Consider the following 12,443-nt stretch of genomic DNA (forward strand, 5'->3'; position numbering starts at 1 on the left):
TTACACAATACAATGCATCTGTTCAGCCTGCTCTGCGGCGCCATTGTAGCTATGTATAACCCAATCTGTTAGAGCTCTGCCTTACTCCTATAACGACATAGCCAAATGTGCACTGGGCTCAGTATACGTACCACCCCCCACCCCTCTCCTCCCCTTCTACACACACGCGCGCACACACATCCCCATCTCATCCCCGCCCCTCTCCAAAATTTTAGATGAAAGGGCTTTTGGATTTTGGATGACGCTCTGAATCACGTGTCCATAGGAAATACACTCGCTATCATTTTTTGGAGCTGCCTCGTCCTGCACCGCCGACCATAGTTGTTTTGCCGTCTCCATACAGTGTGAGCTGAGTGGTGGAAAGGTAATGTAATGTAATGTAATGTACCTTGCCGTGGTCACTGACGGGTTCACGCCAGTTCACCGGGTTCACTTGAGGAGAGCTCCCACCCCCTGCTCGCCTCCTCTTCTTCTCCAAACGCAACGATCGGAGCTAATCCAATATTATTCATTTATATATTCATGTCGGATTCCATTTTTTCCCACCGACTGTTGAGGTAAGGACACATCTACTCTTCCAAAAAATACCTCTCTTTATTGGCGAGGGCGCGATCTCCAAAGTTGTTTACTGAAATTAAACCTCGCTATTGAATATTGAATTTTCATCTGGTGCTGTAGTCAAGGCAGTTTATATGAAGTCGCCAATGTATAAAATGGCGACAGTAGGTGGAGGAGGGGGGTGGAGGATTTTTTGGGAATATTCATAAGGTTATATAGAGAGCCAGATCGCTTTTGGCAAGTCGGCTCCGAGGCAGTGTGTTGCCCCACAGCCTTGTGAATGGAGTGAAACGGGTTAACTCGTCAGTTTGTTATAGTTACAACAACGGATCCTCCGTCTGGCTGAATGTGCGCTCCTTCTCGCGCTATACAATGTGGCGTATCTGCTTATTTTATTGCACAACGCGCTGTATTTCCCCCACTGTGCTGTGCGTGTGAGAGCTTTTTTAGTTGTGAAAGACTTCTAAACATAGTTCTATAGCGGGCGAATCGACTGATATAAGAAGTCTCCGAGTCCATAGATGTTCCAAACTGCTCGCCAAGTATCAATGTCCATCTATTGATCGCTCTCACTCTACACATTTCTTCCACTTGCCTGAGCAGAAAAGGTAGGCCTGTATCTCTATGCACTCTTTTTCTTTCATTTCCTCCTCTTCCTCCTGCCAACATGTGCTGCTGCCCTGCTCTCTCTCTCTCTCTCTCTCTCTCTCTCTCTCTCTCTCTCTCTCTCTCTCTCTCTCTCTCTCTCTCTCTCTCTCTCACACACACACACACACACATGCACGCACACACGCACACTGAAACAGTACAGTAAGAAGAGCTGTTCGTTTCAGGAGATATTTTGTAAACCGGGCATTATCAGTGAGGCATTGCATTAAAAAATATCAGCTCCTGTATGTTCACATTTTATATCCGTACATAATATTGAGGCAGCTTTGAATGCCATGTGTCTCCCTCTGGCTTCAGCGGAGGGACCTCTGTGCTGACTAATGTTGCCTCTGTGGATCATGTGTGAGTCCGCTGTCCATAACACGAGAAACAACCCCAAATTATTCAAGCAGCCAGCTAGATGGGCATGAATCATTGGCATTTTTTGGAATGTATTTTAATTATTTAACCATGTAAGCTTGTTACATATAATGTAGGTCATGGAAATGACTGCGCAACATTTCGGAGGTTTTCCTGAGAGAGTAGGTGTTTGGACTGTGGGGAGTGAATTCAAAGTGTGGAGTTAGAGTCCAGTGGACATTTGTGCATTTTCAGACGTGTGTGAAACAAAGGTAAATGAGCTCTTGCTGTGCGGATCCAGGCAGATCGGGTTCAGCTTGGCCCGGTGAGTTCAGTGTGTGTGGAGGATTTCACTCCAGCAGGACACTGGGGAAATGTCAAATCCCTTTGTGGATCCCTGGGAACAGTCTTACATCTCCCTTCTCGGAACTGCTCTAATGAGGCCAGGCATATTGCCTTTCATCCCTCTCTCCCTGCAATTAGGCACAGCTCACAGTTTTCGTTATGGCCACAGCGCAGTGTTTGTATACACAGAGACAATGTAGTGGGCCAAGACTGCCCACTACTCTCCTCAGCAAGAACAGCGTTTCATGCCGCCCCTCGTACACCTGGAACACTGCACATTTCAGGATTTGGTGTTCTTACTTCTAACAACACTGTGGATGTTATGTTTTTGTGTGCCTCCCACAGCTCAAAATGAATCCCCTTGCCAGAGAATACCGAGGAAGGTCATATGGTCATGATTTGCAGATTTAGTTGACATGGAGTGTATAACATTCCTTAAGTTCAGAGAAGAAAATGTAATCTAATGCCAACCAGATCTATTTTCCAAACCTTTTTGTTTTTTTATACAAATAAGCATTCGTGATAGCGGCATACCTCGTGATCCTCACAAAAAATCATCCGAACCATAATGCCGAGTCCTATTTTTCCCCACCAGAAAGGACGACGTTCTATACAGGTTCACTTTTATTTGGGTCTTTCATCCTTTTTGGTATTGCTTTTGTCACCGGACCAATGCCGTATCGAAGCCCAGACCGCTCAAAGCCTCACTAAAACAGCATGTTTGCACAGTTCCAAGCAAAAGAAACGCTCGAGCACTGAGAGAGGGGGGGAAACCTTGGGGCTAGTGGAGAAAAGAGCCCCTGCCACTTTCTCTGTCCCATGCAAGAAAGGTTTGGTCAGCAGGAGTTGGCATTTGCCAGGCTTTGGCAGTTATAGGAGGCTGTGATGTCAGCCATTTTAGGATGGACAGTACAATGTGCTGTACGCCGCCATCTTTCTTCCTTTTCTTCTTAAGTTGCTAAATGAATGCCTGTAGTCTTGGCTACAGAACTGAAGAAGTTATTCATCAAAAGTGATTTAAAAGGATGCATGACTCAGATTTTTTCTTTCTTTCTCTGCGCACCATGGTTTATTTGTCCGTCATTCATCTGGGCCACAGATATAACAATGTAAGATTTCAACAGTGAGCGTTCACCCTAACACAAAACAGGACCATGCAACAACGATGCTCAGACAGGCCGAGTGCATGTAGTGTAGCCTCAGCCTCCAGGCCTCTGCGCCAATACAGCGAGACACAAACAGTGACACGAGGTCATGTGCAGCGTGACATGAGAACATGAGAACATGACAATGGCGGAGCTGATTAAGAATTTAAAAAGTTGTTGTTGCGGACCTCACCCAAAGTTGTCTGAAAGAGACTTGACCCATGAATGGACTTTTCAAAGATGGCTTGGCAGAGCATGTGGATTAAGTTTGTCTTGCACCGGATGCAGTCCAGGGAATTCAGTGTATATGTCTGTGTGTCTTGAGGTTGGTAGTTGTGGGCGAGTGACTCTGCTGTGTGTGTGTGTGTGTGTGTGTGTGTGTGTGTGTGTGTGTGTGTGTGTGGTGGGCAAGGGGAAGAGAGGGGTTGCCATGGCGATGTTAACACATGAGTGGCACCACCGACCGGTCTCCCAGTGGACGGGGCTGCAGTCATGGAGGTAAGGGGGGGAGTGTGTGTGAGGAGGAGAAGATGAGAAATGGCTGAAAACACCTGCATCTCAGATATTGAGATTCTAATAAGCACACAAACACACCCATGTAGAAAAAAAGGAGAGTCCGCGGGGGAGACGGAGACTACACACTGAAGCCACGGCATGTCTTCAGCTGGACAGGCGGGGAAGACGGCGTGGACTTGTGTGTGTGTGTGCTGTACAAGCACCGTGCTAAGGAGCCTGATGAGTCTGAATTGTTTTTCAGCACACGTAACACCAGAGACACTTATTCATGCTGGCAAGCGTACAGTGCCATTCACACATAAAGATGTCCCCAAACTGAAACCTGTCAATAAAAAAGCTCACATTAGTCCACCATGGCGTCATGATGGACACAGAAGACACCCATACCACGCAGGAAACAGAACAATCACAATTCAACAGTCAGCCGTCTAAAGGCTCCCAGCGCTAGATCACGTTTCCCCTTATAAATGAGGCGCCATTGTTCCCAATCTCGTCTCTGTGCAAGACAGTAATTGCTCTCGGTCTCTGGCTTGTATTTGGGTGTCCAGCTGATACACTCACATGACGTTAATCTATTTAATGGACTTTTGGTAGAAAATGTTTCCGCTAAACAGATTTTTTTGATCATTCAGATGTATCTGTGAGGAGTTCCCCCTCTCTGCCCCAACCCCCAGCGGACGGCAGGTCATTTTTTGGCAGATTTTTTGAAGCAGACTCTCAAAACAGCAGCGGATCATTGTCAGAGCAAATTACACGCAGAACAAATATTGAGAATTTATGTCAGTTTTTTTAGCTCTTCTGCGTCTGTCGCATCAAGAGACTCCTTGCCAGTTATTCATTTCAAAGAGGAATATTTTCAGAACGGTGTAGGTGCTAAATGTTGCGGAGGTGAGGAGGGAGTGTGTGAGGAGTGTGTGTGCCTACGAGGTGTCAGCGGGGAGGAATATTGAAACAGCAGAGCCTGTCATCACCATCAGTCATCCTCTCACTTCACTCCCAAATGTATGAGTTTTGTCTTCCTTTGTCCTTCTTCCTCCTCCAGCCTCCGCATTCTCATTCATGTGACAGGTGGCACAACAAAAACACCAATCTCGGTTTGTTAATGTCAACTGTAGGTGACCCAACAATCTGGGAGTGTCTGAATCAGTGGGCTGTTTTGAATTAAATTTTAATGTTTAGTAAACCACTTTGCAGCCTCGCCTCCCTTTCTGCTGGTACAGCTCGCCGTAGAATAGGCATGTTTTTCCTGTTGTAATATTGTAATTACTGCAGCAGTTTATGAGGTGATGAAAGAGAATACACGCTGCTTTCTTTCAATTGGTTTTTGCTAAGATGGAAGCAGCGCACTCAGCTGTTTGCCATGTAAAAGTATAAAGAATATAATTAAATATTAATGAGATGTAAATATAATATTGTTATGGAAATGATAGTGTAAGAGCACATAAGGGAGGCCCCTCCTGTAAATCTTAAAGCTGCTATTAAATGAGGTGGAGCGTATAAATCCCATCAGAATTTAAAACCTAGCCTAATCCCATTTGTTTTGAAACGCTTGTTTTTGAAAAGTTGAATGGTGCAGACGTGGTTTTAGTTCGCCGAACAAGGCCCCTCCGCTAAGCGTGGGTGTTCCAGAAAGCACGTCTGAGAGGTCTGTCACTTCCCCCCTCGCTTCAGATACGACTCCCCCGGTCCACGGAGATGAAAAGAGTTTCCTCCCCCTGTGCCACGGATCCAGTGCCAGTGCGAGGACATACGACACACTGGGGACAGTGATCATCTGAGCGTTGTCTACCTCGTCGCTGAAACACAAGGCTTGGCTTTTCAGAGAGAACCATTCAATGGCTCCCTTTCTGGGAAGCCCTTGTCTTGTGTCTGATCGCACGTCTCGCTCGCCAGATAAAGCAGCCCATTCTTTTGAAAGGTGACCTGATTCTTTATGTAACCTTTCTCAACTTTTGGCTTGTCTTGGGTTTTCTCATGCAGGAAGTGGAGTGTTTTTTCTGGGCTGGGGAGCTTCTGCACTAGGCCAGCTTCTATCTCGTCACATACCGGCGTCCCCTCTGGTGGGTGGGGGACTTCTACACCAGCCCACCCCAAAGTTATCACTTTATTTTCTGAAACATCCTCACATATGGCGCGCTGTGTGTGGCACAAACAAAATGAATTAGCACAGCTACACTGAGCCAACACTGATCTGTTCTATAGCATAGTGACATTTCTCACGCAGATGTTTCTGATGTGCATGACTATGTCCCTCTGCTGCGTGAAAGCTGCCTTCTAAATCCCTCGTTCTGTGGAACAAACTCAATGAACGGCGTGTCCTCAACAGGGGTTAATCGAGTGTGCCGTCAGAGAATATCATGACCTCTCTGGCGACAAAACATACAGCACATGCCCGTGTCTGGATGCAGTGAACCGGGATTACTGCATAAGATGCTGGTGACCTAGTTTTTTTTTGTTGTTTGTTTGTTTTTATTTTTTGTCCTGTCAGAAAGCAGCAGCAGCAGTCAGTAGAAATTTTAAAAAGTAGGAGGACGTCAGCCTGTCTGGGATCAGTGTGTACTGTCATTTGAGGGTTTTAATTCTGGAACAGGTTCATCTTTTATTTACCATCCCGCAGGCCGTGGTGAACATGCACGTGGATGCAGTAAAATGAAAGTCTGCGAAAGTACATTTCGCAGTGTAACAAAAGAAAAGGTGTTGAAAAAGTATGAGAAATAGTTTCCTCTGTGGGCAACAAAACGCAGTACAAGATGTTGAGGTATGCTGGATTTCAGTATAGTGGTTGAATGTGGGCAGCTGATGTTTTTTCCCAGAATGATAAGCTTGCAGGAGAAGGTAAAGCTTGGGTGATATGGAAAGAGGATGATAGGATGAGACTAATTTCAGCAACATGTCGCACATCAGTGCTTCTCCAGCCTCAGAAATGAAGAAGAGTGACAAACGGAGGCTGTGTGTGTGTGTCAAAGGTTCATGCAGAGGTCAGAGGGTGCAGAGCTAAGTATCCATTTTGATATTTTTTCTTATCGTTTTTATTGCATGTATTGTACTTTCTAGTGTTAAAATGACAATAAAAACCAGCTGTATCGCTAATGAAATACTTGGATGGAGCCTATCCATTGTCTAGTCCAAAAAATGTTGTTGAATATTTGTGGCTTTGTGAGAGAACAGAGGCGTGTTCTTCACTTCATAATGCAGAAAAGAAAGAAAAGCCTGCGGAGACAATCCATATCCATCCTCATGACTGGAGTGCTATAGGAAGGGAAAGCCTGTCGATGTGGTTTGCTAATGGATTTGAGCACTCAGTGATCTGTGTATTGTGTCTGTATGCATGCATGCAACGCCATACTGCTTGTTGAACACGTGTAGGATGAAATCGTCGGAGCCTGCAGTTTGTAAAAAGGCTTCAGATGAGTTTGACGTTACCTTCTCAGACCGTATGAGAATGTTCCTTAACTGTACTGTTGTTGGATGACTGCACGCACACGCACACACACACACACACAGACACACACACACACACACACACAGACACACCAATTCTCCCTGTAAAAAATTGCATTATTTAAAACACACTAACAAGTTACCCAAATATTTTTTGTAGACAAACACGTGCCTGCGTGCATATTTTTGCATGTTTGTGGTCGCTCCAGACAATGTGGAGCAGCTGGTAAGGTTAAATACACCCGGCAATATAAATTTGTAGTGGTGAAGTGCATCCCACTCAATAGGTGCAAAATCCCCAAGATAGACCGTGGATGATATTTATTTACTGATATTAACTCTTTCCAGGAGGGAGGCAGGTGGCATCTGGCAACAAAGAGCCACAAACACTGATTCAAACATAGCGCATCACAATTATAAATATGATATTAACTTTAGCTTTAGTCTTGGTGCCAACCAGCATTTTTATTACATGTTTTGTTAATATCATGAAGCTGCAAAAAAATATTATTTATTTGGACTGGTGCCATCGCTAATAAGAAGAGCCAAGCCTATGGCAACAGTGAATTAGACTGTCATTTCTGTCTCTGTTGATTTTCATGCTCTTTTTTCTCAATTCATAAAAAGTGACAGCTAGACAGGAGTCTGTAAATCCAAGTTAATAACCAGAACTCTGACAGGCTGCATTGATTGAAGGAGTGTGGTGCCCTGAAGTATTCTTCATTCATTTTCTATAGAGATTAATTTTGTATTTTTAATATTAAGTATTTAGGAAATTAGCCGAATGTAATTAAAACATTTAAATAATAATATATTAGTACTATTATATATTATACTAGTGAGCTAGATTCTCTTCCGGTCTGGAATTTTATTGTAACCTTCATTTTTGATTATGAGCATAATGCAAAAGGCTTTTTTTTTTTCAAATTATAAGACTCTTTTACTTTAGTGCTATAATTGCTGATAAAATACCAGCTACACTTATCACATTGTATGTCCACCTACACGTATTACCCTGTGTGGGGCTTTGAGTCTCCACTACATCCTGGTTACCATTGTCTGTCACGTATAAATATTTCATGATTCTAATTTTCTCAAAGCATAGACTAGAAATCCGCTATCCATATACGACAGGTTTTGAATCTGTCTTTTTGACGATGTTCTTTTGCCATGCGATGTTCTACTGCAATTTATTATTCTGTGATTACTAAATTAAAGATGAACTAAAAGAGTCACGTCTCTTTTTCCTCACAGGTTCCCTGGGAGCTGTTAAACTTGTCCATGTGACAGGAGTCCTGCAGTGGCAGACGGCATGAAACAACACTGTGATATCATAGTGGCTGGTCCATGACACTAAACTCCATTCAACCCTCTCCACTCTCCACCCGCCCTCTGTTCTCATCATACCGGACAAGCAAACACTCACTCTCCCATCTACACAAAGCTGCACAATGGCCAGCAAGAGGAAATCCACTGTACCCTGCATGATACCATCGAAATCCAAACATGTGCGTGAGGAAATCATACTGGGCTCACTACCAGAACTCCTACCAACAATTCCAGAAGACAGCATACTCAGCATCTCTGGAGAAAAGTCTGGCCATTTCTCTCATAGCTCCTCCAAATCCGAAAGTGGCAGCGAGATGCAGAAAGGAGGTGCATACAGCTGTCCAAAGTGCCGTTTCGAGTCAAGAGATCTAAACTACTTTTTGGATCACATGCACAACTGCCACTTAGACTTCAGGGCACAGCCCACTTTCTACTGCCTGAACTGTGGGGTGTCAGTCGTCCGCTTTGAGGCTCTGGCTCTCCATAATGCTACCGCCCACCCTAAGATAATGGAGGGCTTGGTCACTGCCTCCCTGACTGTCAACAAGAGGGATGGAGTAACAACAGTGCAGCAGAGCCTCTTCACAGACAGCGGAGAAGACTACAGAGAATCTGGGATCTCCCTAACCAAAACACCAATTGCAAAGATGATGAAAGCCAAGGGGGAGCACAAAAAGATTGTGGTTTCTCACACCGTGGAGGTACGGAGGATAGACACTGGAAAGGATGTAGACCCCAGTATGCTGACAAATGTGCCTGAACTCCAAAACGGGGCTCTCAGTCTTTCTGGCGCCCCAGCTATGCCGATGACAACTGTCACTCACGTGATGAAGACGACAGTGTCCAACCCAGTCTTTCACCAGCACACTCCCTCCCTTTACTCCCCTCCCTCCTCTGGTTCCAATAAAGACCTTCCAAAGGTGATGATCCCCCTCAGCAGCATCCCCACTTACGATGCCGCCATGGACACCAGCAGCTTTCTCAAGACATCCTTTGGCAAATTCCCATACCCGACCAAAGCCGAGCTCTGCTACCTTACAGTGGTCTCAGAGTTCCCAGAGGAGCAGATCAAACTGTGGTTTACTGCCCAAAGGCTCAAGCAGGGCATAAGCTGGTCTCCCGAAGAGATCGATGAGGCCAGGAGAAAGATGTTCAACACAGTGTTCCAGGGAGGAGCACCTCAAAAGCAACCTGCTGCACAACGGCAAGTTAATCACATTGTAACCCACCACACTGTCCACGGAGGCTCAAAAGGACCAAACTGTCAGATGGCCAAAGTTCCCTATGGCAGTATGAAAACCAGGCCTGTCGGAGTCACGGCCACACAGGCAAGCATGTCAACCAACCCCAATGTGACTAGGGTCTCGTATTCTACTCCAATTGTCCCGCCAAAGTTTCCATCCGTAGTCAGAACACCACAAGTACTGACCAAGAATATTCAACCTACTGTGGAGCCACACAAGAGCAATGGCCTCAGCCTGGATATGGCTGGCAACAGCGGTTGTGTCAGTAGCACCAGCAGCAGTCGAAGCAGCAGTAGCAGCAGTAGTTGCAGTAGTAGCAGCAGCATCAGCAGCTATTCCAGCAGTAGTAATGGTGGTGAGACTGTCAACAGGAAACTGGCGAATAACAGCAGCCTAATCAACAGCGTCGCCACTTGTTATACCAACATTGGCAATAATGATGAGCACCGTGTTGCTGACTCCAATAGCAAAGCAAACGTCCAAAGTAACAGTTCGTCAATCGAATTGGAAGGTTCAAACAGCACCAAGAGTCAAGTGATCATCGACAACACCAGCAAATCCAACATCACCTGTAACAATCACAACAGCGGCATCATCAGTCCACAAGAGCAGGCCCACGCCGCCAAGCTTGACAGCAGTATTAGCAATGAATACCCCAGTACTACCTGTAAAGACAGTGTCCCTAATCTTAACCACGCCAGCAAATCCCCAACTGAAAGCACCAGCACCACTGTCATTACAAAAAGTAGCTCATCTATTTTAGACGAGGGTAAATGCAACAAGGACTTTCCCATAAAAGGCATGTCGATCCTACAGCAACTCATCAATGAGGAGGACCCTTTTGCTGGCAACAGAAGCTGCCCAGAGCTGAAGATTGACCCCATCAAGATCAACTTCAAGAGGCTGAAGATGAACGAACCAGATACTACATCTGAGATTGTTCATAACGATCATAAGTCTGAGATAGCTGAGGTGCCGTCTTTCTCCCCACCCTGGGCCAACAAGACGCCCCAGCAGCTGCACACCCTCCGACAAGTTTTCTCCAACACCCGCTGGCCCAACAGTCAGCAGTACGAGGACTTGAGCGTGCAGACGGGCCTCCCCAAGTCAGAGGTGGTGCGCTGGTTCAGCGACAGCCGGTACAGCCACAAGAATGGGCAGCTGAAGTGGCTGGAAACCTATCAACGACCGCCGGCAGTAACAGAGGAAGTGCGGAGCTACAGAGACGCCGAAGCCGGGTCACCGAAGGACTCTCCAGCAACCAAGAAACTTGTTGAGCAAGACGTAAACAAGCACCTTGAAGGAGAAGCAGGACTGAACTCAGGGCAGCGGGTTGTGTGGCAGGATTCATACTCACCGCTGCTGGGTCTGATGGGGTCCGAGGGGAGAGTCGAGCGAGGCCGAGCTGAGGAGTCAGCGCAGCCTGGAGTCCAGCAGGATCCCTGGTCAGAGAGAGCTGAGGACCACCAGCAGCCGGTGGCCAGTCAGTCACTCATTGATCAACAGACTGACACCAATCAGGCCAGGTACGTCAGTCATAACACTGAAATTACAAAGTGTGATAAAAGCTCTGAAAGTAAGATTCTCGTTCACAGTGCCTTGTGATAACTTACAAGCTTAGCGCTATATATCAATCAAGGAAAACAAAAACAGTGTAAGCCAGATGGAGTGATGAAAGCATGACAGCTTGTTGTTTGTATTCGTGGTTGCGTGATGTACAGTAAAAAGGAGGCAGGAGAAGAAGTGTACAGGTACTCATGCTGAGTAGCTTCTTCAAGCAATCAAAGGTCTGTGTTTAAGAAGCTATTTTTAGATAAGTAGGAGTCTGGGCCACTGAATTATAGATTGAGAGCACATGCTAATATGTGTGAATAAATCATGACAATTGTCTTTGGTGAGATGGATTTCCAAGAGGCAAGTTAACCCGTACACAGGCATCTTTTTACAATGCTCCCTCGTCAAGAGGTACCTCACTTGTACAACGGGAACTTTACAATCACGTCTTCATGATTTGTGCATGTTTGTGTGTGTTGCTGACAGGGATTGCCTGAGGATGGAGCTGCTGGAGGTGTGATGAAGCAGGCCCGACCGACCTCGCCAGAGGAACATGTGGTTTAAAGGCTGGCTCATTCCCCTGGCCGAGGTCTAAGAAGAGTGTTCATAATGACAGCAGATGTGATTGTAGCTGGACCGTTGGACTCTGACTGTAACTGTGAATACCCCCCACCCCTCCTCCTTCTCCTTCTCCTCCACCTCCTCTTCCATCTGCCATCACTTCCTGCCATCGTCAAAAGAAAGAACTTCTCACCTTTGAGTCCTGTGATGTTTAAGCCTTTCATGCTTCTTTGTGGTTGTGTAGGGAGGGTGCACAATGAGGTCAGTACGAGGGATCAAAGAAAAGAAAGAGAAAAGACGCACACTGACTGGAAAACTGACTTGAATGAGCGAGGATAGGATAGGGCCGTGAGATATTGCTTTTGGGTCAGAGGGAGAAATATATATATATATATATATATATATATATATATATATATAAATATATATATATATATATATATGATTGAAACTGCACTAAAGAAAGTTTGTACTGACTGGACAAACAAAAAGACCTGTCATGGAAATGTTATTGTTGGCTTTGTGATATTTTTTACTTTTTTAGCAACCAGTACTTCAGCACTGCCTTGAATTTTACTTTTTCCGTTTTTCAATTCTATTTACTCTTCTATAGTCACTGTAAGTCCAGATGCAATCAAACATGGTTTATTTAGATCTGTATAAATGTTGGTGATCACTTTGCAGTTCAGCTACACGCAAAAGACTATATACAATGCACTAATGAAGACAGCAATGCTAAAAA

At 45.4% G+C, this 12,443-nt stretch overlaps 1 protein-coding gene across 2 annotated transcripts; it reads left to right on the forward strand.

Moving 5' to 3' along the window:
• The first annotated feature begins 264 nt into the window (after positions 1-264).
• Positions 265-12,124, forward strand: zhx3a (zinc fingers and homeoboxes 3a). Of its 2 annotated transcripts, none has more exons than XM_029431185.1 (3): positions 265-364; positions 8,268-11,112; positions 11,627-12,124. In XM_029431185.1, exons 2-3 carry the CDS (start codon positions 8,465-8,467, stop codon positions 11,658-11,660), a joined length of 2,682 nt encoding a protein of 893 aa, XP_029287045.1. In that variant the 5' UTR covers positions 265-364; positions 8,268-8,464; the 3' UTR covers positions 11,661-12,124. The 2 variants fall into 2 exon arrangements, with proteins under 2 accessions (XP_029287045.1, XP_029287044.1); XM_029431184.1 differs by having other exon boundaries at positions 269-557.
• Positions 12,125-12,443: the final 319 nt, after the last annotated feature.

Source organism: Cottoperca gobio, chromosome 5 (genome assembly GCF_900634415.1).
Source record: "Cottoperca gobio chromosome 5, fCotGob3.1, whole genome shotgun sequence".
Lineage (NCBI taxonomy): Eukaryota > Metazoa > Chordata > Actinopteri > Perciformes > Bovichtidae > Cottoperca > Cottoperca gobio.

Coding starts and splice junctions, on each gene's coding strand:
- zhx3a (XM_029431185.1), top strand. CDS start 8,465: ATGGCCAGCAAGAGGAAATCCACTGTACCCTGCATGATACCATCGAAA. Junction 11,113..11,626: donor ACTGACACCAATCAGGCCAG/GTACGTCAGTCA, acceptor TGTTGCTGACAG/GGATTGCCTGAGGATGGAGC.